This window comes from Poecilia mexicana, unplaced genomic scaffold, assembly GCF_051168715.1.
Source record: "Poecilia mexicana isolate PSO_F unplaced genomic scaffold, ASM5116871v1 scaffold_12, whole genome shotgun sequence".
Taxonomy (NCBI): Eukaryota; Metazoa; Chordata; class Actinopteri; order Cyprinodontiformes; family Poeciliidae; genus Poecilia; species Poecilia mexicana.
Genome location: NW_028263381.1, coordinates 28,075,493 through 28,100,136, shown reverse-complemented (window position 1 = coordinate 28,100,136; position 24,644 = coordinate 28,075,493). Strand labels below are relative to the sequence as shown.

The 24,644-nt window shown below is 37.9% G+C and overlaps 1 protein-coding gene across 1 annotated transcript in view; it reads left to right on the top strand.

Moving 5' to 3' along the window:
- Window positions 1-522: 522 nt before the first annotated feature.
- Window positions 523-24,644, top strand: part of sema3g (semaphorin 3G) — a 63,428-nt gene continuing 39,306 nt past the window's right edge. The window contains exons 1-2 of the mRNA XM_015008042.2: window positions 523-1,353; window positions 21,048-21,208. Coding sequence (XP_014863528.2) covers window positions 1,248-1,353; window positions 21,048-21,208 — 267 coding nt within the window. The 5' untranslated portion in view covers window positions 523-1,247. The remainder of the gene's footprint in view (window positions 1,354-21,047; window positions 21,209-24,644) is intronic.

Genomic DNA, 24,644 nt, shown 5'->3' with positions numbered 1-24,644 from the left:
TAGTTCACTTCATCTGGACCCTTCATGTCCCAGCCTTCACCATCATGCAACACTTGACAAGTTGTGGTTTTTTGCCGTAAACTCAATGGCATTTAATTTTGTCTCCACACTGAAAAGTAAAGTAAAAGTCTAGAAGTTTTATATGAACATCCAATGACTATAATTGTGTATTTCTATTTTTATTCTATTCTACCAAAAAAGCCCCCTTTTATGTTCATTGGCAGATCTATTAAAGATGTTCCATCTCTTATTGCTATGCCATATCTCCATCTGGAACATGTAATAACAATATCCAACCAATAATTTGAGTTCATTTCAGGAGTCTAGATTTTTATATAAAAGTGTAAAATAACTGGAAAAGAAACAAACAAGGCTGGACGATGACCCAAGGTTACCAGACAAGGCAAGGTGATAGAAAGAAAATGAAATTAATATTACCTCTAAAGCTCTTTGTTAGGACATGGCTGCAAATTTTTAAGGGGGTTTAATGCTACAACAAAAGCTCTACATTCATTTATCAGATAGCATCAGATGGCTAATTAATTTGCTATGAGCAGACAAATGTCTTCTTTGAAACTAGTAAAAAAATGTCAGTGAAACCAAAATTTGCAGTTGGCATCAATGAGAGGGGAAGCTATTAAATCAGTAAACTGTGGAGGGGTTAAGCACAACCCACATGTGGAGTCCTAGGTCCTCAAAGCGGCCTGGTGACCCTTGATGCATATCTTCCCCCTCTCTCATTACCCTCTTTCCTGTCAATTCACTATCAGATAGAGCCAAAAAAAATAATAAAAAATACTTTCTTAAAAATCAGTGAAACATGTTTTTCTAAATAATTTTAAACGTTTCAAAGTGAGTCACCTTTCTCCTATTTAGTATGAACTAATACGCCCAGGGCAGAACTGCGCTGTGTGTTACAAGGATGAGCGAGAGTCCAACACACGCTCTCTCTCCCTCTCTCTCTCTACTGAAAAGGCGTGGAAGAGACTGCCGATGGGCTGCTGTGGGAACTGAGCTGTGGAAGCATTCAGAGCAGAGTCAGTGAATCTGCTCGGCAGATCTGGCGAGCGGCAGTCACTCCACACAGAGGACAGCGTGCGTCCGCAGTTGGACGCTCCGGGAATTAACGCACCCTCAAGATCAAACACCTTGATGAGAAGAAGGGTCAAGCTGAAATTCCCCTCGGACTTTTGACGTTTAGTCTAAGAAAATCTCAGTGAGAAGGAGAGGCGCATCTGTTAGTAATAATGGGATTTACACCTTTCGTCTTCAACAAAGTTGTGGTTGCGCTCCTTGTCACCAGCATCTGCGCGACCAAAATAAACGTGCCGCGCCTGAGACTCTCCTATAAAGGTAAAGCTTTTCCATTCTTACAGAGACGCTCTTTATCGTGGCTTGTTTGCGCGCTTTCCTGCAGGTGACACTAATTGGTAGAACTGTCCATCAGACAAGGAATATTTTTCTGTAAATGTCCTGCTCTTGTTTTCGTTTTTTTTTCTTTTCTTTCTTTCTTTTTCTCCTCTCCTTGTGGTGGTTCAAGCTGGAAGCGTTTAATCCGGGTCGCTCATTTGGCTACTGTTTCGGAGGTTTACGTGCGTTAGGAGGAGCACATGCTCTGCAGCGCAGTCAGAGGAGGGTCTTTTGGCGGAGTTTCACCTCTCTGCGGTGAGAGCCACCGGGGTGCGACCATCTTATTAAAAGAGTTTATTAGGAACGGCAACCGCGTCGGAATTCGGAAGCAAGTAACTTTACTGACATTTAAAGTGCTTGAAGCACTGAGAGGAGAAGCACTGACCGTAATGCTCACAGTTCATTCACTGGCAAAACTGACTGTTATAATTTCAGCAATAAAACTGCTCTGGCTAGATTTTATTTGGTATTTATGAGAAGAAAGTATGTTTGCGCAACAGCGAATAAACGCGTGCATACATTTGTTAAAGGTGAAGCGATTTTAAAAGTGTACTTTATCAACTAAATAAACTAAAAAGAAGAAGCTTGGAAATGTTGCTGAATGAGTACATTTTTTAAAATATATTCTAACAGGGGCGGTATATAGGAGGATGGGGGCCTTTGGCTGCAGCCAGTTTTGGTGTCCTATCCACTTTCTTGTACACATGCAGACTGCTATAGACTCATAACAAAAGATCAACATTGGGGTTTTTATCCATTAAACTAAAGTTTGTTTGTATTCACTTTCCTTGAAACTTACTTATAAACAAACAGTTATTTCTAGCAGCATATCATTTATGATTTCCATTGACCTTAATGTGGTGATTTTACATAGTCACTGCAACAATGCAAACATACACCAGGACAGGTGAAGCTTATGTTTAATGTCAGCTGGTACATCTGATGTTCTTGTGGATTAAAGTTGGGTCGATGGATGTCTTGAAATACAGGCATATTGACCATATAGTACCAATATCTAGTTCATATTGGTTATCTTTATAACAAGTAAACACATTTTAATACCTTAATACCTTTTATGAAAGCCTATAAAATGTCATCTTGCTTTAATGCAGAAAATTGCTCAGTCTGGACAGTTCTGAACTTTTCCTAGATGATTTCAAGCCATTGTTCGACCCATATAATATAAGCCTTATTCTTAATGTCTTGGCTATAGATGCAGTCTGTTTTTGGACAGTTTACATTGTTTCCTTCCCTCTAATCTGACACAGTTGTTGTCCATGACTCATTCATAGATAATGAGCCAGTTTAAGAGTGCATAAGTACTGTTGACTGTTGTTGCCAAGTCTGGTTCATTGTTTCATCCAGTTTCACCCGAAGCAGTTCTGCAATTATCATTGGCCCAAGATATCTCACAGGATTTCCTCCTGTTCAATTTTCAGTAGAAAAGCCACCATCTGAGCTTATTGGTCTTCCCACACTGCAAATAAACACAGCTCAGTGGGTTGGCAAGGAATGAATAGAAGAATTAAGTGTAGGAAGGTAACTTGGATTTTTGCGAATAAAACAACAATTGCTCATTTAAAAGTTACAATAGTGTCTTGGTAAATTATATCTGCTTTGGCCTTTGCAAAACCCTGGACTCAGTATTTGTATAAATTGACATCAGAGGAAATCTTTGATATGGAAATACAATTGAGTTTGAAAAAATATGTTGATATCCTCAAAGGCTAAGTTGGAGAATGGGTGAGTATGAGCTTTTGTTCAGGATCTTTGTTGGTATTAAGTCTATCAGTGCTTATTTGTTATGGTTCATTCAACATGTTTGTAGTTGTTTTATACATTTTCAGTGTACTGAAGAACTGGTCTGAAGTTCTGCAGACTGAAGTTAAAAGATGTAACAGTGTAAAATAAACCATTTTTAACACTGTGTAATGCATAACTGCACTAATAACTCTTGACATTCAGACTGTAACAATCACTGGAAATAGATACCAACCATTTCTGTTTATGCAATTCATAAACATGACATTTTCATCACCAAATCAAAGTAATTTCCACTGCTTGGGCTTTCACTGCTGCTCGCTTGTTAAACGATCTAACCTCATCGCGCCTACTTTTTGTGGTGTGGTTACTGACTGGCGCCACCAGCTGTTTATCTTGGGGCACTTAACATCCAGCTTCCAGTGGTTACCCCACCCGGACAAGCTACGACTGACCGAAATCAGACATATGAAAAATAGTTACATTTTTAAAAAATGAAATGTGATTTTTTTTTTTAATTCCAACTAAAGATTGCCTACTCAGGACTGAAATATGGACAACATTTTTATTAATAGAAGCTCTAATGAGATTTTTTATCTTAAGCAACCAGGTCCAGTTAATGCACATTACGTTCAAACCTCTTTGCCAGCACTTTGAGGCACTGCGTTCACAAACACAAATCCTCTTCACACTAACATGGCTTTTTAATGAATTAAACGACTTCATGTGTAACTTCTAACATCCTTACATGTGAAAGGGAACTCTCCACTTGGCCCTTAAGGAGTGTGGGAAGAGCTCTTGCGTTGAAGATTCTCATTAGTGACCACACAGCTCTTTGCTTCCTGTCTCATTGACCTTTACTTTGACCTCTCACTTTGCCCTCCCATGCATTATTCCCTCTAGCGTTAGCTCTCTTCTTCTTTTGTAGCCTTTATGCATAAATCTCCTCCTGTCTTCCAGTATTCCTCGTCTGTTTTATGAATGCCTTTTTCTTGTTTTCAAACCTTTGTTTTGCATATGTTTGACTGTGTGTTCAACCCGTTGCCTCACACTCAGTTTTAATTCTCAGAAACACTCGGGGTGTTTGCGCTGCCAGGAGGATGTGGAAGTAATTTAGTGGAAGGAAAAGGTATCATTATCTCATTTCAATCAATTAGTGGGTTGAAGTTGAAACAGGAAGACGAGTGTTTTCCCCACTTAAACGTATGAGTGCGTGTGCTTTGTGTCTCTCCTTTGTTGTGATTTACTACACTTCTGACACCTTCACTTTTAGTAAAGCTGGACTTTTCTGATTTAAAAAAATGCTAGTTTGCAGGTCTGTTTACATTACATTTTTTTCTGTCTTCCCATAAAGATGGTAAATATCTTTTAACACACAATTTCAATATAAATGCATAGATTTTATACCTCATGCACCTAACCGGACCTCTCTATGCATTTCATGAGATATTTGATCATCTCATAATGCATCTTTCAGTTTCACTTCTTCTATTTTTTTCCTCTTTTTGTTCATTCAAACAGTGTCTGTGTCTACTTTTTTAGCTCACACACGGTCTTAAACACACACATTCTGTCCAATAGAATATTCACTTTGTCTCACTGAAGGCGGGTGGGGGGGAGGAAAGGGGGCGTACTTGAAAACTCAAAGACTCACATCAGTGTCCTGTTTTAATCCAACTGCGCTGGTTTTCTAAAGGAAGGGGTCTGTTTGTTTTTGCACCCTTTGAATTAATGAGTGTGCTTTCTCAGTCGGCCTTGCTCGAACGCCGTTATCGCTGGGCGTGAGTTGTCCGGCAGCGGGGCTGGGAAAGCCGTCACCAGGAGTCAGACGGAGACTCCAGACCTGCTGGAATGCAGGGCGTCTCTTGTCCCGTCATCTTCCAGCTCTTTTTTATTTGTCCGTTCGCCATCCGTCTTCATCCATCTCTTTTACGCCGTGAATAATGTAACAACTCATTCTCTGCAATCACTCATTGCAGTGTCTGTCTGACTGCAATTCTCAAGTTCATTTGACTTGTGCTTCCAAACCTCTTACATATGATCTCAGACTTGATATCAAAGAACTAAAAAAAAAAAAAAGGATAGTGAGAAAAAGCTGGGAGAGTCGACAGCCAAACCCAGGGGCCAACTGGCTTGGTTCAGTCGTTTTTTGGGGGTTTTTTTCTGACATCTCAGCTGTAAGAAATTTTGGGAGGAAAGACTCTATGTCCACTTGAACTTTACCTGATTGCTTGAAATAAAACATTAGGGGGCCCGAACCATGATCAAGAGTATACAAACCTAAATTAGACAATAAATGAGTAAAAATCTAAATACATAAAAAGAAAACAGAATTATAAAGAAACCTGCTGTGTGGTTTTTTTAAAGCCCAGTGCCCTATTTTGAAAAATAAGTGGTAACACTTTATTTGAAGGGGGGTGAATAAGACTGACATGACACTGTCATAAACATGACATATCACATGTCATGAACATGAATAAGCCTTCATGAATATTTATGACTGTTGTCATAAAGCATCATTTGGTAAATTATGACACTTGTAATACAAAGTTGACATTATTCAAAATGTCTTTGTTATGACAACTTGACATTAACCAAGAAATCATTTTTAAACATTACTGTAATGATGCAATTCCTGCTTTTCACAGCAGGTGGCAAACCAAACATCAGGCCAGTATTAGGCAAACAGAAAGTTACCTTAATAAATAATGATCAGGTTGAGCATCTGAGCGATAGTAAAGGCAAAATGAGAGCTTGTTTAAAGGTTGGCAGGCATTGAAAGCATGCACAGTAAAATATGTGTGTGTATATATATATATATATATATATATATATATATATATATATATATATATATATATATATTTGCATTTGTGTTATTTCCAGTTAAAAATTTAAATATTATTTGTATCAAATTAAATGAAACTAGAAATGTTATACTGCATGCTAAATTTACAATGTCACTTTAGAGTAATGCTATGAGTCTGTTGTGGAATAGTCCTCAAAATCAGAAAGGCAAGAAAACATGCCTTGAAAGTAAAAGAAATCTGTTTTGATTTCCGTACACCAGGAAACTGACAGAGATTAGGACACACCTACAGCTTTGAATTAAGTTTATTTTACACATTTTCCCAGACATTCTGTAATTTCTTTTGCAAATGAGCCCAAATTGCTAATTTGGTGTTGCAAACACACACTGTGTACCTTTAACATGGTACGTCACAACAAACCCACTGTTTGAACAGATTCAAAGGGTTGACCAGAAAGATACAAAATATGTGCTTATTTTTGTAAGTTACACAAAAGTAAGAGTGATTTATATACTCAGTAAATACAACATGATACCTGTGCTGAATTCATACGGTAATAGCCGAGACATGGCTGAGCGCAAAGCGCTCAAGTTATTAGTGCTGGCCATTTATATTAAAAGCTGTAAACACACCATTAATAGCTTCCTATTACAGAGTCATGCAGGTTTTTTGAGATGTTTCACTCATCTGGTCTGTGGATCTGCTGAGGACAGTAATATGCAATATGTACCTGTCGGTGTGGTGAAATGAGATAATTTGTGTGGTGAAGAAAAGAGTGTTAAACGTATAGAGAAAGCAGAATATAACTTGTCAGGGAATTTAGGTTTGCTGGCTTAATGCTTCTGAATCAGCCAAGCACTGGTCTGTGTGCTGCTGTTGCTGATGAGCCTCACTAATTGTGTTCCTGAGCCTTTTTATTTAAGACGTTGCAGACTGACATCTGTGTCTGCTGAGCTGCTGAATGTGTTTGTTTAAAGTTTCCGTGACACTGTTGCAGTCACTCAGGGTTTAGGCATCTGATGTAGACATCTGAGTGTCAGTTGTGTGGCGTGTCAGCAGTATTTCTCCTGTAACGGCTCTCAGATGGCGGCCTGCCGACTGAAGACAACAACATCGACACCGAATGTGAGAGAGAGAGAGCTGAGGACTAACACAGTCAGATCAGAGGTGACAGATGGGAAGGGAGCTGAAAAGAGCTTAAGTATTGTATCTGGAGCTGAGAAGAAAAGGTGGGAACTCACAATAATAAAGCATAACAAGGTAATCTGCATAAAAAGAACTACAGAATCCTCAGAAACAGATTGTCTTTCCTTTTTCTGTATTATGTTGGGACTTAATTACAACGCTGATAAAGAATAAACATCTCTGCTGGCAACGTCTTTTTGTTTATAAAGAAAATTAGATGAAGGCCATTTAACTTGGCAAGGGAAACCTTAACTCACCTGAAAATCCTGGTCAGCTGTTCCAAGTTGTTTTTCTTCCATAACCAAAAAGATTAATTTTAGATGCCATGTGTTGGTTTATTTCATGTTGGGAGAAATTTTCAGAATATGAATCTTAAACCAACTTTATGTGAAACACTGCAATGCCAAAACACAGACAATGCAGCATTTATTCATTGCAGCACTTGTAATGAACTATGACCATGAAACTTAATCAGCCTTGGATTTAAACAGCCTTTTAGACTGTGTAATTGTTTAATTTTCTAAACGTAGAGATGTACTGGTTGATTTCAGTTTGGCCGGTTTTGAATAACTTTCCTTGTGTATGTTGACCGTCTGAACTTCTAAAATCTCTGTCCTTAACCATGGAAAGTTCCTGCTCATCAGGTTCCAGGTATTTCATTATTCTCTGTTATTTAAAAAAAAAAAAAACAGGCTGCTTTCTTGATGCTGGATACAGCATAAATACCTTCATTAACTTTGTCAGATTGTGTCAGTTCATCAAAATTATGCTGCGTTATGGTTTATTTTTTCTGCCCAGCGAGTAATAAAGGCAGATAAAAGCTGATATTAGAGATATTAGATGAGGCTGGTTCTGAGTCTGGAAGAACATTTTTTCTGTTTTACATTTAAAACAACACTGTATAACGTCTAAAACAAATATTTGAGAGAGGTGCAAAAATGAAGCAGTTTACACTATTTACGTCAGAACGCAGAAGACTGGATGAATAGCGAGCTGCAGAGGAGGTTTTATAAAAAGGAGGGAAAATACAGGAGATTGAAAGAGTAGTGCAGGAATGACAGTAACGGAGGGAAGAAGAGCCAACCTGAATGCTGAGGAACACTGGTCCCTTTGACAGGCAAAGGTTGAGAGTTCAAGTCCCAACAATGTGGCATTGACCATCTGTCATGCAGATTACTAAGGACCCCAAGCAAACGCAAAACACTGTGTGAAACGTGCATGTGTGTGTGTGTGTGTGGGTGCGTGTGTGTGTGTGTGTAGGCATGCACATTTAGTCCCACTATTCCTTCCATCTCTTTTCATTGGGAAATATGTATGGCTGTCCACTGTGATTCAGTTACTATAAAAAAAAAAAAAAAGGGTGCGCATAGTTCGGCTGCAAATGTAGCCAACAACAACCTAGATGTCCTCAGCATGGTGGTGAATTTAACACGAACCTTAGACATCACAGTAGTAGACCTTGAGCGAGGAGGGTTCAAAACTTAAAAAAAGTATTTATCTAATCTCCCTAAACTCTACCCCACCCGTAAAGTTAAAGAAACACACCAGCTTCACTCTCGGCTGCTCTCAAAAGCTCCCTGATAACTGTCTGTCTTCAAATGTTGGAGGTTTTAGGAGTTTTTAAAAGGTTCTTCAGTTTCTGCATGTACATCATGCTGCTAAGGCCCTTCATGTTGACCCTTACTGTGGATTTGTTTCAGAGCGTTGAAATACAGATATGAAATGTATACATAGCTGAAGAAAAGGAGGAAATTAGCGAATTGCTATGAGAAAACCTGAACTGCATTTAGTAGACAAGAATATAAGTTAATTTGTCTGTAAAAGCCAACCGAGGTTGGCATAGATACCTGAAACACATCTAGGTGATTTTGAAAGAAAAATAATAATAATAATTTAAAAAAACTTTGCTCCAAAGTCACCAAGTCACTACCAGTAAGCAACACTGCGCTGCCATTTTAACTTGTCTGTAGAGATTGTGTAGTTTATTTACATCAGAGAATCAAGTACGGCTCCAGCAGAGAGAGTCAGTGCAGTGGAGCCATTAAAAAAAGCCCCGTTGTCTTGGTGAAGCAGGAATAAATAAAATACCCTTTCTGAATTTCTAGATTACAGAAATTCTCTCCTCTAAGTATAACCCATCATCTTTTGTTCTTTTCCATGTTCTTTTTTTATGTAGTCTGCCAAATGTTGAGATTTGGAACCCACTTTTCTAAAACTGGGCGTTAAAATGGCTCTTACACTGTTGGCCTGAATTCTGTCATTGAAAAATCTCTGCTAATGTGAGGAAATGAATGTGACTCTGGGGAAAATCAAGTCTTCTGACGTCTTTGAAGCCTGTTATTTTTATGGACTCCTAGTTAGCAGAGTGCTGAGACCAATGGGTTGGACTTCACAGTGTTCCTCTGCATCTTGACTGAACGTATCGCTTTTCCATAACATCACCGTTTTGCTTTAATTTTTCATACTATCCAATCAACTATGTAGAATTATTTTTTTTATGCTCTTTATCTATCCAAGTGCTATAGATAATTATTAGTGAGCTATTCAAACAATAAGGGATTCCTTAAGTATCACTTTAACAAGGCAGCATGACCTTATTGCTGTGCAACATTTGTGAAGTTTGAGTCACAGTTGCATTAGTTCTGTTGCAGGGTGCACATGTGCAGCAACATGCCATATGAGAGCCGTGGTACCCATATGGACACATTTATCTATATTTCCAAAAGAATCTGCGGCATCCGGCATGGCAGGTGATCAAGCTGCTCTGATAAATGGTTAAAGCATTTTGGGAGCATTACTTTCTCATTACATCATGTCTTTAAGCAACTAAAAAAATAGATATTCTATGGTGTTGTGCAAAAATTAAAATCTCTTAAACATTCAAAACAGGAAAGGGTCAGACATTTAAAATAATATAACTGTTTGTAAAGTCAATGCTGATTTGGTTTACCAAATATGTCTGCCATCTACAACAAAAGTGACATTTGCTGTTTATTTGAATTTATTCTTTTTACTGCAAGTTTTCCAGTGTCTGCTTTCAAATATCTGTCAAAAAAGTCAGAATATTTACTGTCAACATATTCTTGGAATATAATTAAGCGCCTTGAAGAACAATCCAAATTAATTGGCAGGAAAATTGGTGATGTCAAAAGGGAAACAACTTTTCTTAGGCAAAGTTTAAAAAAAAACAACATAGCCCAGCCCATCTACAACCACCAGAACTTTTTCCACTCTTTTTCAATAATCACTGACATAACAAATCGGCCCACAGTTTAAGTAAAGACTTGTGTCAGACATGAAAATCAAATCTCAGAATGGAGAGAAATTAGGCAATTTACCCAAATCACAGTTTATAAAATAAAACGATGTTCTCTTTTGAATCTGACATGTGCAAACTAGAAACCTGGAAGACTTTCAAACCAAAGTGTAATTCTGTAGTGACTCACAGAGAGCCCATATGGTCCCCAGACTGAAATAAATCTGTTGGCTGGATCATCCCTAGCTTCCCCACAAAATTTCAGCAAACTGACAGAAGCCATATCAAAGAGTTGTGCCAATGTAGCGTAGAAATGTGAAATTACCCAAATTTGTGTTTTAATTTCAGGTTAAAATGTGTAGAAAAACAATTTAATTGACAATAAAATATGACCATTAAATTTAACGACTACAATCTGAACACTCAAATGTTTTTTATTTTTAAATGCAACAAGTGCAATCTGTTTCCAAACAGAATTGCGATATACAACTATTTTAATATTGGTAAAAATAAGGGATTTTTTTAACCATAATAATTGTTGCATTAATTTATCCGTGACATATGGTATTATCAAAAACTAAAGGTCAGACAGATAAACCAAAACAAAGTGGGACTTTCTGTCTCCTGTCGTTTTATAGTCCTATGTAGCCATTTAGCATTTTGGCTCAGAGCCAATGTGAAGTGATGGAAAACAGAATAATGATGGTGGGAAACCTGGGTGATGGAGAACGTTACAAACACGGAAACAAAAAGACTCTTTTATTTAGCAATCAATTGGTTCTGCAGATGCATCTGAAAAGGCCATCTGAACATGGACTATACTGTACCATGATTACTACGGTCTACCACTTTTTCAATTACACAATGAATTATATAAAGCACAAAGTGAGGAAACTTTAAATTTCAAAACTTTAATTTTCTAGACATTCCTTTCTGTTGAGGATTTTTCTGGTGTTTAATGTGAAAGAGCAAGTCTATGTCTAGTACATAGACATTTTCAATTATTAGAATACAACACTCATTATGTTCATTTATTTCAGTAAGTAAAACACATGATATAGACTACACACAGACCGTTCCTTTTTCAAGCCTTTAATTTAAGCTAATCTCTGAAGAATGCATTTTGTCTTCTTGGCAACAGTTGAACCCACTATAAACAACAACAACAACAAAACTTTCTAGTGCCTTGAATAATGGCCAGAAACAAAACCACAGTCAAATGTCGCTTGGACTGGTTGCAAGTCCACCACAGAAAACACAGAGAAACAAGTGAGCAAACAAAATGGAGGTCAATAATAAGGAATATGTTGCTGGCCAGGAAATTAAAAGTATTTATGATCATAATAAATTGAAATAAAACCTCACACCAGATTTCAGATTTGGTTGCAATTAAAAGTGTGTTTCAACTTTTATAGTGAAGAGTTAGCCAAACCTAAGAAGTGAAGAGTGCATCTGCTTTGAGCTGCTTTGAGTTAAAGTGCGTGTGTGTGTGTGTGTGTGTGTGTGTGGGGGTGTGTGTGTGTGTGTGTGTGAGGCCGGTGGTGATTTGGCTGAGCACATGAAAGCAGATTTCACTGACAGAATAAAGGCTTCAGATCAAGCTCGACGGCAGTGAAGGATGTGAGTAAAGTTGTTAATTAGAAGACTGAAGTCCAAGAAGATCAGGAAACAATGGAGGATTGGTCGTTTTTAAGAATGGATTATGAAGAGAGTGATGCAGAGGTTAGGAGGAACATTTCAGAGGGAAATTGAGAACAAGGACATGGGGAAAAATGGCTGGTGTTCAAAGAAAGTGATAGAGTGGGGATGAGGTTACGATGACTGGAGTTTAAATCGTTCTGAAGGAGAGGAGGGAAAAGAGCGGTTGAATAATGGCAGGAGGTATAAAGGGCAGGAAAATGGATTAGATTGGGTTAAGGAGAGGGATGGGTAGAACCAAATCCAGAGAGGAGAGAGAGAAAGGGAGATTGATTATGATGATGATGAAATCAGGGAAGAGAGAATGGTACATCTGTGTGGGATGGTGGGGTTGACTCTATAGAGGAGGATGAGGCAACATCCTACGTTGTGTGTCAATTCGCCTGAGAGAGAGAGAAGATCAAATAACAGGAAGCATCTTTAGAGGAGAGAGAGATTCGTTAGCACTTCTGTGTGTGAGAGAAGGGGAACGAAATATAGGACTTCTGATAGAAAAAGATAGACGGAGGAAGTAATAAACACAGCAGGTGAACCTCAAGTCTTCTCTTTATTTGTGGTTACGGTTCTCACTTTTTGTTGCTGTTGTTAAGTGATCTCATGTGTCTGGTTAAGATGAATAATGAGATGTGACATCTCCAGCAAGGAGCAGGAACAACTTGGCATGGTATGTCCTAATTAAATCTGTCATCAGTTATATGTGCTGCTATTTTCTTGCCAGTGCGATTCCCTGAAACCTTAATGACTAATTGTTTGCTGGAGTTTTACAGCTGTTCATGCCAACTACACAAGTCTTAACAATGACATCTAACATAATTAAAAAAAAACAAAAGACAATTCGCTTTAAGGAGTAAAATGTCAGTAAAATATGCTCATCACCACATTCACCATATTTTGCAACGTTAGCATTAGTCCAGCACAGATGCACTTACTGAATCGTCTGTATCGATTCAGAGTTTACTGAATCGATACAGACGATCAATCGATCTGTATCGATTCAGTAAAGACTGTATTCATTCAGTCTTTACTGATACAGTGAAGACTTCCATCCAAACAAGGTAAAAATGTGGTTAAAAAGTTACAAATTTGCTCATCTAAAAACGTGTATCAAAGATGGAAGATGTAGGTTGAAATTTGATGTAATTGTTTAGGCGAAATTTTGTCAGCAGTTGTAGACTTAAGATCTATTTTAATGGCTACTTTCTGGGTGGAATGAAGAACAAGACTAGCCGACCTTAATAAACGACCACATAAGAAAACCCATTGACTTTGGTTGTATGATTTTATATATTTGACAGCTGTCACAAGGAAAGTTGTGGGTTTTGTGAGCTAAACAAAGCGAACGATCTCTAGTTTTTAGTTTTTACAAATAAAGTCAATCTCAAAATTGTGTTTTAAAGAATCTGTTATCAGTCCAGGGTTCTTCTGGCACTCATTGAATACAGTAGTATTTTCTCTGGAAACAACTTCAGCTCAAAATTAATGTTGTACGTCTGAAGCTGCAATCTAAAATAAAAACTATAAACTATTTGAAGCCACAACCAGCTCAGATATTAAGTTATATTTGAAACTTTAATATTTTTTTATTATTTCAACATAACAATAACTCCAACATTAGTTCAGTAACATATTTTATGCAGTGGCTGACTGTACATTTTTACGCCCTTCATCACACAAAACAGGGTGCAGCATAAATGACACACATTTTATCAATGTGATGGGACCTAATTTTTTTTATTTTATGAAAAATGCTTAATTTCATCTCATTTAGAGTTGCATAGAAATTATTTTCAAGAGAGACTAACCTTGTTGGTAACATGGCAAGAAAACGATGCAGGAGGAGCTTAATCAGGAAGTCTGTTTTTGTTTATCTAGAATGCACAGCACATGTATATTTAGGGACACTAGAACCTGCAAAAAAATATTGCATGCTTTACTTTGTTCTTCTGCGAAAAACACCATAATGCAAGCAGGGCAAGTATTGGATGGAAGGTAACACAAAACCTGGGAGAGAAGGATGAAAAGGAGTGGAAGGGTGTGCAGTGTTTTTAGTCCACACAGCAGATTCCAGAAATATTTGACACTCTGCAATAATATACAACCGAGATCTAATGATACCCTGGGAAGTCAGTCAGCAGTGTAATGAGTCTAACGAAACCTCGTCGGTGTGTTTGCGTGTCAGAGCTCAAGACAATTAAACGTAGAGGAGTAATATTTAGAGAAACAGCCAGTTTTGTCAGCTCTGATGTGGAAAGATGTGTCTGAACTAGGGTCCTATTTATTCATGCGGGGCTTGGGTCTGGCATACATTTTGAAATACAGGGGGTCTAATAGGCTTCAGATGTGTCCCCCTCTCCTTCTCTTTCTAAGCCAACGATAACACCGATAGCAATCACGCAGGTGTAGATATGCATGGGTGTAAACCTGTCTGAGGTTTAATACAGCTTACTCTGTGCCTCTGAACAATTTGTACTTTGGAGATTTCAGCGCACGATTTAGAGTTTTGTGTTACCTTTTTGCTTTTAGAACAAGTAAGTATTTCTTGGACTGTTTTCTTTTTCCTCCTTGAACATTAAGACGTTTTTAAAGACAATTACTTTAATTGCATTTAAATCAAATTAGACACAACCTATAAAATGAACTCATAAATACCTATTTGCAGTGGGTTATTTTAGCATTCATTAAAGTGTCACAGCTTAAATAGATAGTTTTGGACCCGTTTGCATGAGCATGGAAAGATGCTGTATCTTCGATGGTACAAAAATAAAAATAAATAAATAAGGAAACTCAAAAATATGACAATGAAATTCAAATTACATGCAGTATGTACTGAAATATGAGATAAAAGAAAACAGAGTGGATGACGCTGAATAGATTGGGAATGCAGAACGTGGGGAAAACGAGGATCTAGAGTCAAAGTGGAGATTGAGAAATCTGGAGCTCAGAATAAATCACACAAGATCGAAACAAGAAGCTAAAACCCCAAGCATAACCAACAATGACACAAAGCATACAGTCATTTACCAGATGTCAGTGTAATGTTTGTAACAGTTTATTTATTGTCATAATAAAAAAGCTAATTCAAAAGCCAGGGGTATTGTTTGATCGTTGGCATTTTTAAATTTCTCATTCTGAAACTGGTGCAGCTTTCCTGTATGTGGGAAAGCTTTGGAAAACTTCTAGACATTTGCCGGGAAGACATTTAATCAGTTTCCAATATTACTAACAATAGCTGGATTTGTTTGTCACACAAAATACAGGAGTCCAGGATGCAAAACAACCGGCTCTGTTTGCCATCTAGTGTCAGCAGAGATGCTAAGCTGCATGTTTTTGGACTGTCAAATCATTTATAACAGCGCTGGGACACCTACACAGAGCAAAAAAGTTTATACAAACAGAGGAAGGATGGAAAAAAATCAGCTGCGGATAAGAGTTTCCAGAGAAAACATTTCCAACTCACTGGAAGGGAAAACTCAAATGTTTGCTGGTGTCATTTTCATCACAACTCATTTCTTCTAATCCTCATTCAGAAGTTTGATTACATTTCATTGTTCTTTGCGTAATGGTGAAATCATGTAAGCTCCCACATCAAAGAAAAACCGCAAACCGCACAAGTGAATAAGACGTCCACATGTCCCTCCGCCAGTTCTGACAGGCGTCTCACCAGGGCAGGCTGACTAAGCAGAACGCTGCATAAATTACTGCATAAACATCTCCGCAGATCTCACAACGGGGCGATGCAAAAGCTTAGGTTGGACACAGTGAAACCAGATGCTGCTTCGCCTGTCGCTTCGGTTTGGCACGTCTGCTGTTTGTGGATGCAGCGTTGGCCCGCTGCCTGCGGGGAAACGATACACATTGAAGACAGATGTTTCACCTTGGATGCTGTCAGAACTTTGCAGCTATATATGGTCTACAGGCAAAAGATGGTTGAAGGGGAAAAAAATGGCACAAAGGAGGAAAAGAGATCAGGTTGCAAAGGGCAGAAAGTAGGGACGACATCTAGACAGGCAGGAGAGATGAAACTACAAGATATGGCATTTAAAGGCAACTTCAAGAGACAAGAAATAACGAGTCGGGGAATTAAGGACGAACATGAGCGTGATGGAGACGAGGAAAGGGGAATTATTGAAGGAAGAGAGATGCAGAAGAAAAGACAGCGGGAGTTGAAATGTGGCTCGTGAGACGTTAGACGATGGTGTGACTTCAGCGGTGAAGTGATGAGCTGCTGGAGTGATAACAAGCCACAGATGGAAGCTGTTAACACACCTTTTATCCTGTTTTAGTGTCGTTGTGTAATGCACTTTTATGTGCTTACATTTTTCGCTTTGGCTAGAAAGGGACGTGTATATATCAGTGATTTATGAAGTTTACAGGTGGAGCCGAAGAGAAGGAGACGTTAAAGAGGATTCTGCTTATGCTTCCGAATGAGTTTAGGGTAAATACAAATGCCACAAAGATGAAAGTTACACACTGTGAGTTTGGTCAAGGAGCCACATAATGTTTGCTCCTTTAAGGCACACGAGGGGAGGTGTCTGGATGTTTTAAGGAAGTTGTAACCTACTAACCAAATGTTTGTACAAGTTGTGGTTTTGTGCAAACCACAAGTGGCTCTTTGCCTTAAAGTTTGCATGTGTTAAAACTGCCACCATGTTGTGACAGCATAACATGAGACAGATAATCTGTGAAAAGATCAACCTCCTCCTTCTCTTCCAAGTGGTCCTATTGCTATCTGAAGAAATGCACCACTCCAGGTGGAAAAACCACCAATTAGACACAGGAGGAGGGACTTAGCGCTGTCAATCAACCTCGTGAACATGCTCCTAAATGTGGAAATTGCGGAGAGACAACTCACCATTACAGAAAAACTCTTCATCCAATGTCATCGGTGGCTATGCTAACTAGCCTTAGCATTCATAACAGGCTCTGCTGAAGGGGAGAAGCTGAATAGAGAGAGAAGGGAGCGGGGAGGAAAGGAAGCGACACGCACACAGGCATGACTGACAGCACTAAGTGTTTCTAGTTAGCACTGGGAGCTCTGGGAGAAGGCAAAGGAGCAAAGCCTTTGTCTCATACTACACTTTAAGTGTAGGGAAACGGTACCAGAAGTGGAGTCAACTCAGCAAGAACCTCACCATCATGACATAGTGACACTAACACAAACACGTTGAAACTGTATTATTATTATTATTATTATTTTTTAAATAAAAGTTACATACTGTAGCTTCAAACATCAAATTACTTTATCTGTGACGGTGCCATTTCTTTGTTTTCATATTTAAAGACCAAACAACCATCTAGGAATAAAAGTTCAGTGCATTTTGATTGCTCCCAAGTGGTCAGATGCTTGTGAGATGAGATAATAGGAAACTTTGAAAATATGTGCAGAACATATGGCTTCTCAGGACATTAATCCTGCAGAATACTCAGAAAATGCATGGTAGCCTGTGTTAGACTGAGCTCAAATTGCATACGCTTCGGTGTCGGATGCATACGGAGGTGATTTTTGGCATGTTTTTCACATAAGGCACCATATCCTCCTGTGCCTCGGAAATACACGGCAGATACAGAGCGGGATGAGGATATTAACATTCCATGGCTAATCTTCTGGATGTTTCATCAGCTGGAAAATGTGCAACAGTGTTTGTGTTTTTGGTGAAAAAAAAAAAAACTGTTTCTCACAATCTTCTGAAACATGCCACACATACCTGACAGTCTTTGTATTGTTTTGACTAACAACAACTGTATATCTGCAGGGCAATGTTTATATGGAGACACAGCGTTTAATTAAGCACTGAGGTAAATAGATGGATCATCCGAAACATTTTGCAGTGAAGCCTAATCTTCAATTCACATGCAAAATGTGAATGTTAAACAAAAATACTGCCTTTGAACACAGCTAAAGTTGAAAATGAAGTTTCCAGTATATAGAAGTAATAAACCTGCCTGCTTGGCACATAAACGGTTTGGAGTTTTTCATATGTTTCTAAAATCTTCTGCATTAAGACTTGAGATTTTGCATTATGTCAGAATCTGGCACAGTGAGGCATGTAAGATGACATGACAACGGACTGCTGTGTAGCAATCCAAAACAACCACCAGAAAGATGGATGGAAAATGTTCAACGTTTTGAGGTAATCGCATGTCTTTTCCAAGAACAGAGGAAGGTTGTGGATCCAGATCATTAAAATGCCAACAGTAATACTGTCTTCAATCTTTAAAATCCTGAACTCCACTCATGTTGCCACGTAACTTATGTTCCTGGATTTGTGGTCTCTCGTGTGCGATCTCAAAGAAGAGATTCATAGACATCTGAGATGTTGAATCAGTCTTTAAAAGATCACTGAGGTTTTATTGATACTTGGACATGCCTAAAATTCATACACGTCTGATATTGTGAAGGCATATGGTAATTTTTTCCTTCAGCACCATCACGTTTTATATGAATTATAAAAATGTAAACCCTAAAGGCATGTGTGAAATAAACTCAGTGACAGATAAAAGGGCAGTGACAAATCGTCAGAGGCAAAGTGAGGTCAATATTGCTTTCCTTTCCCGTCTTTCTGTATGATTCATGTTGTGATTTCTGATGAATCCTTTAGTCAGTGGTCTGTTTTCGGATTTCCTCTACATCTTTATCTTTCTGCTCATTATTGTCTGACTTTCTGCTGCTCCTAACGCCACGTTATCATCCTGTTCTTCCCAATTTTCCTGTCCTTGCTTTAACTCACTTTGTTCCTGTGAAAATCCCTGTTGCCTCCTGACTTCCTTTTTCCTCATTATTATGTTGCCAGCAGCTATAAAGCCTTCCTCTTCTTGCTGGCTAACTAGGGTGTTTTTGTAGAAATAATTATTATAATTTATGTCTCTGTGGGCATTACATAGGATAGGACTTTTCTAGAGTGTCTGGTTCGCGTGGATTTTAATTGAGCTGCTTTGAAGAAAATATCTAAGAAACATATTAGAAATGTCTGAAATGCCAAAAAGTTCTTCACAACATAACAGCAACCACTTCCTCATGTTTAATGAGGGAATTTCATATATACTAGCTTTTCTGTTTTTTGTTTTTTTTGTTTGGTTGATTTGATTTATCACACACTGTAATATAAGTTTTAACCAAATGCTGAATGCCTACTTTTATCCACTTTAAACCTCAAGCTGTGCATTTATTTTTTTTATACAGCAGAAGGTTAACCAGGTTTCTCTTTGCCAACAGTTGCAGTGTTTTGCTGAAATATTTATACGTCTTTACAGTTTCCATGTCTTATCATGTCTTCATCCAAGCCAATAAATAAATAACACCAATCAAGTAAATTTAAGAATAAGCTGTTTTGCGTTGATAAACAGGATTTGGATTTTTTTATTATTTTTTTTTAATGGGAGCAACATGTGTAATCAACTCTTCCACGTAACTCGCAGATATGTTTTCCCTAATGTTGCCCCATTTCAAGGGAAATTAACAAACAGTGGTAGCAGACTTGTTGCTAAGAAGCACTACAACAAAGATAACACTGACCAAACACAACTTTCTCTACTCTTTTGTGCAATGTTTACTTTTACAAGGCACTTCATACCTGCATTTACCTTCTGATAATTGGTGGTGACTGGAGACTCTTCCAAATGAGCCGCTTGCACAGAGGTACAAGGCGGACGGCTAATATAATAAATCAAGTGTTCTAAAACAAGCAAATTGATGGGAAATAAGTAAATAAAATAATATGAGCCTACAGCAAAGGTTTGCCGTCTCTGCACCTTTGTGAGGGTGAGAAATGGAGATCTCTACTAAAAACAGATCCGCAGTGACGGACGAGGTGTGACGGGGTCTTCCAGCTTCACTCTGTCAATATGCTTTGCTGAGTGCTGAGTGACTCGAGCCCCATTCTCACCATCCCTGTGTTTGCATGAGCATGTTTGCCTGGGTGTATTGGGCTGAGCGAGAGAGTGGTACAGACGAGTGATGAGAGATGGGCAGAACGTCGATTCAGACCCGCATCGCCGTCAGCGGGGCTTTGACAGTCATGTGACAACTTCTCATGCACAACTTTTTTTCTCCTCATGTCTTTACCTGGACAAAAAGAGAAGGAGTCAAAATGTTGGAGAAGAAGCAAGCCGAAAAGATGAGACAGATGTGAAACACATGTTAAACAGTGTTTAATGGCTTCACTGTATGGTTGATGCAATATGAAATGCTAGATTTAAAATTATTATTTGTATTGTACACAAATTATAAATATTTAAAACAAAAAAGACTTGTGGATGCTTGGAAGATGTTGTTTTACTGACACTACATGTTGGCATTGTTTAAGTTTTCTTTCACACTCTGGAACATGACAACTGAAAAATGAAGTTGCAGTAACCTGACTGAACTTGGATACATGGGAAGAAAATGCAAACTACAAAGCTGGGATTTGGTCTGCAAAGCAACAGCAGTACTTATGTGCTTAATGGAAAAACCTGCTAAGTGTCTGTTTTTATTCGATGCACACTTTTTTCTTAGTAGGTTTTAACCCTTAGGAGACTATTTTGATGGTCCTGAAAAAAAGAGAATTTGATTGTTAGGACCAAGGGAAATACGTTACATTTGGTGGCTGAAGGAGAAAGGTACTATAATAATATACGGGGAAATCTGAAAAAGAATAAGAGATGATATAAGAGGACCATCTGGAAATTGTTTCAGTGCTTGATACTTAACTTCTTAACCCCAAAACTAAGATGCATCATACGCTGAACTGTTAGATAATTGCATCCATGTTTCCTTGCAAAAGCTGAGAGCATGTTTGTGTTCCAAACACTGCGATGAGAGCAGGAACGGATGCTTGGGAAAACTCTTCATGTGATGAAATGTGTCCCTCTGTCCTTTCAACAGGGACATCAAAACAACAAGCCGTGTCACTCCAGCTAACTTTTTTCTTTTCCTCTGCTCTCTACAGACCTGCTGTCCACCAACAGGTCGTCCATCTTTAGCGGCCATGACGGCCAGCTCTCACTCAGCGCTGTCCTTCTTGATGAGTACCGTGATCGGCTCTTCCTGGGAGGTAAAGATGTCCTGTACTCTGTCATGCTGAGTCCCGTCAGCAGTGAATCCAAAGAGGTGAGGTTTCAGTATGCTTTAGACCGTTTGTTTGTGCTGAGGATATTTTTGTTTGTATCAAGTTTTCTGTTGTAAAGATTGACATAGCATTGCATATTTAATACACATTGAGTCACTTATTTATAAAAGTTGCAGTCATTCTGCAACTGGTCTCAGTCTGTAGAATGATGATTTTACGGGTAATGAGACACTGTGGGGTTAGTTTTCTTTTTTTTTTCCCCAGAACTGTTCTTCTATACAGAACATCTGTTTAAATGAACTCTGCTATAAATCAAGCACAAATAGGGAGTGGGGGGTCAAACCTGAGCAGACATATCATTTAATATTAGTCCAGTTGCATCATAGGTGAAATGTGGAAAATATTAAACACAATTCAACAAAAGATCGCTTTACAGATAAACAGCAAAGGATGAGAGAATCACGGATTCATGGTAAATTTATTGTTGTCCGTCAATCCCTCCTTTGCTCTGTTTACCCTATAAACAGTGTATATCTTAGCATTGTTATTTTGCTCTATGAATAGTTACCTTCTAGCCTATTCCATGCCAAGTTTAATGTTTCTCTTCTGATGCCTGAACACCTGCAAAGGGGAAGCTCCTCATAAATCATTTCAATATTTATTATTGTTATATATTAGCAGCAAAGATACAAGGAAGGTTAAACTACGAAGCAGATCCTCTTCTAAAGAGTCTGGATGTTTAAATATTCATCATATATTGCATAATTAATCATGTATCCAAAATAACAAAATGTTGTCAAGTCAAGACCATACAGTAATGTAATATTTTTACTTGAATGTGAAACAAATTTTCAACAAAACCCTTTGAAAAGTTTTCAAATTCCTTGAACGTCACCAAAAACTTTAATGTATTTTACTAAAATGGTATCTGGTAGTTCAGTGCAAAGTATTGCATAATATGAGGTGGAAAAGCAGCATCAAGTCTAACAATGCTTGACATTGCGTAAAAGAGTAAACAGGGATAATGTTCTCCGGATGCTCTTTTTACACCAAAACTGAAAAGTCGTGATGATGTGGCTGCAGGCGGATCTGAAGTGTTGACTCAGAGAGGCTGAATACAAAATGCATGCAGCACTCCTCAAATTTTTGTTTTAACATGTCTAAAATTATTGAACCCATTGGGAAAACCATGTCTTCTTTTCTTTCATCTTCATTTGTCTGTCACACAAAATCCCGTAAAAGTACCTTAAAACTTGTGGTTGTAATGTGACAAATTATGAAAATGTTTTATGTAGAAATTTTGTATGTATATACTTTTGTATGCAAGAAAACGAAAATCAAGTAACAAGCCACAGATGTCCTACTTGTAAAAAGAGGTGAATATTAGTGGATTAAACTCTGTCAGGTCGTAGTTTAAGTTTTTCACACTTTTTAAAATCATAAAGCTTATGAAATCTGTATATTATGACACATGCTATGCATATACTACAGTAAATGATTCAAATCCTATGTTAGATGGTGTTCTTTATCTAATATAATTTATTTCATGCATGAGTAAATCAAAATGTGCTTAGGCCCTACTGGTGGAGTCCTGAAACTTATACTGAACAGCATGAAAGTTTTTTTATTTTTTTTTTTTGGAAGACTAAGTCCTCAGGGAAATTGATGAGTTCAGTGTAAAACAAGATTTAATTTCACCAGCATGTTTCCAGACTGGTTGAAGGGAAAATGTGCTACATATGTTACATGTATTCATACTGTACCTTCCAGCCTGTACTTATGCTCTATAAACGGTTTGTGGTGAACAAAGGTAACTTTTTAAAACTGATATCCCCACTGCGCTCGTGAAAGGAGCAGAAACGACAGAATGTTCCCTTTTTGACAAGTAAAAAAACCTCTTGACTGACACGAAGTGAACGTGTGAGTAGAGAAGTGAAATACACTGAAAAGTATATATCAAGCACTTATGTCTGATTTGTCTCTCAGTCTACAGTGAATTCACAAATATTAGAAAACTCTCATGTTTTAAAAGTTATCAACATTGCCTTCTAAAAAAGGAAATTTATAATCAGCTAGGGATCTGCCCTATAATCTACCACTTGTACTTTAAGTAATATCAAGCATGCATTAGTACCAGTGAAACATTTTGTTTTTTTCATAATCCAAGATGTTCATCAATGTTGCTGGGAGATACCAAATATCCACTTGCTGCCACTTCTCGGCTGTTACAAGAAGCTAGAACCACAATTTAGTAACATTTTAAAACCACCATATGTAATTGATTCAAAAGTTATAGTGTTGTTTGTTATCCGTTATTGACTTTTGTCATCTGGCTGTCATTTCAGGAGATAGTTAATGTTTGGTAGTTTCATTGTTATGCTGGCAAAAATGTGGAAAAATAAAATTATTCACTAATTCAAAGTAAATAAATTCCCATATTATAATTTGTAAGAAAACCAAAATATGTCATATAAATCAATGAAAATGTTTATTTGATATGGTCCATTTCGTCAGTGTTATATATACAGTGGTATTTAATAAAATACCTTTGGTTATTGCAGCATAAATAACATGTTCAGTCTTTCTTTCCTGCTTGGGCCTGGAATCGGGGTTGGCCGTCACAGACGTTTCATATGTTTCTGCACGTCCAGACAACTCGTTTATTTTGCCCAGTGTTTGGTTACGTGTGCTGAATAGTGTGAACTGTGCTACCTTGGTGATTCTCGTGATGGCATCTGTTCTGGCTCACTTAGCGTTGCTCAACTCAACAGGAATCCTTTCGGTGTGAAAGCAATACAGAGCTGGAACTGGTGTGTTGATAAAAGCAGAGGGCGTGTTGAAAGTTAAAGTCTCTCCTTGGAGGACCGCATTTCTTATTTCTTGAGTGAGTTTTAATGGTCTTAGTGTTTCAGTCCAATATTTAAAACAAACAACATCGTACCACTGCTGCAACTTTGTTCATTACAGTTTTGGGTTTGGTTTTAATGCACAAACCCAAAAGGAAAAGGATATGCTTTAGTTTATGCAATGTGCTCCCAGCTTATGACAAAATTTAAGGTTAGTTTTCTCTTTCTTGGGATGAGATTTATGCCTACTTTGTTGTATATTATTTGCAAATGGAGTTCATTAAACCATTGGCGATTATCATGGCTCTAATCTTGGCGGGACGTTAAAGTATTGTTTCTGGATCTACTAATCTTTGGATAATTTATTTACAGAAGCAGATTAAAGTCAAAAGGCTTTATGACTTGTTTGCGTCTCACCCTGGAAAGTCATCCGTAGTTTAAAAAGACTGTCTTTTATTTATACATTTTAAAGATTAAAGAGATATTTGAAATCAAACGGCATGTTTTGGAGCCAGAAGCGAAGCATGATGGGAGAGATAGAGCGGCAGGTGAAGGCTGGCTGGCCTCCTGAAGCGTGCAAATCCAGAGATTTAGACAATGGATTGAATATTGCAACACAATGACTTGGACC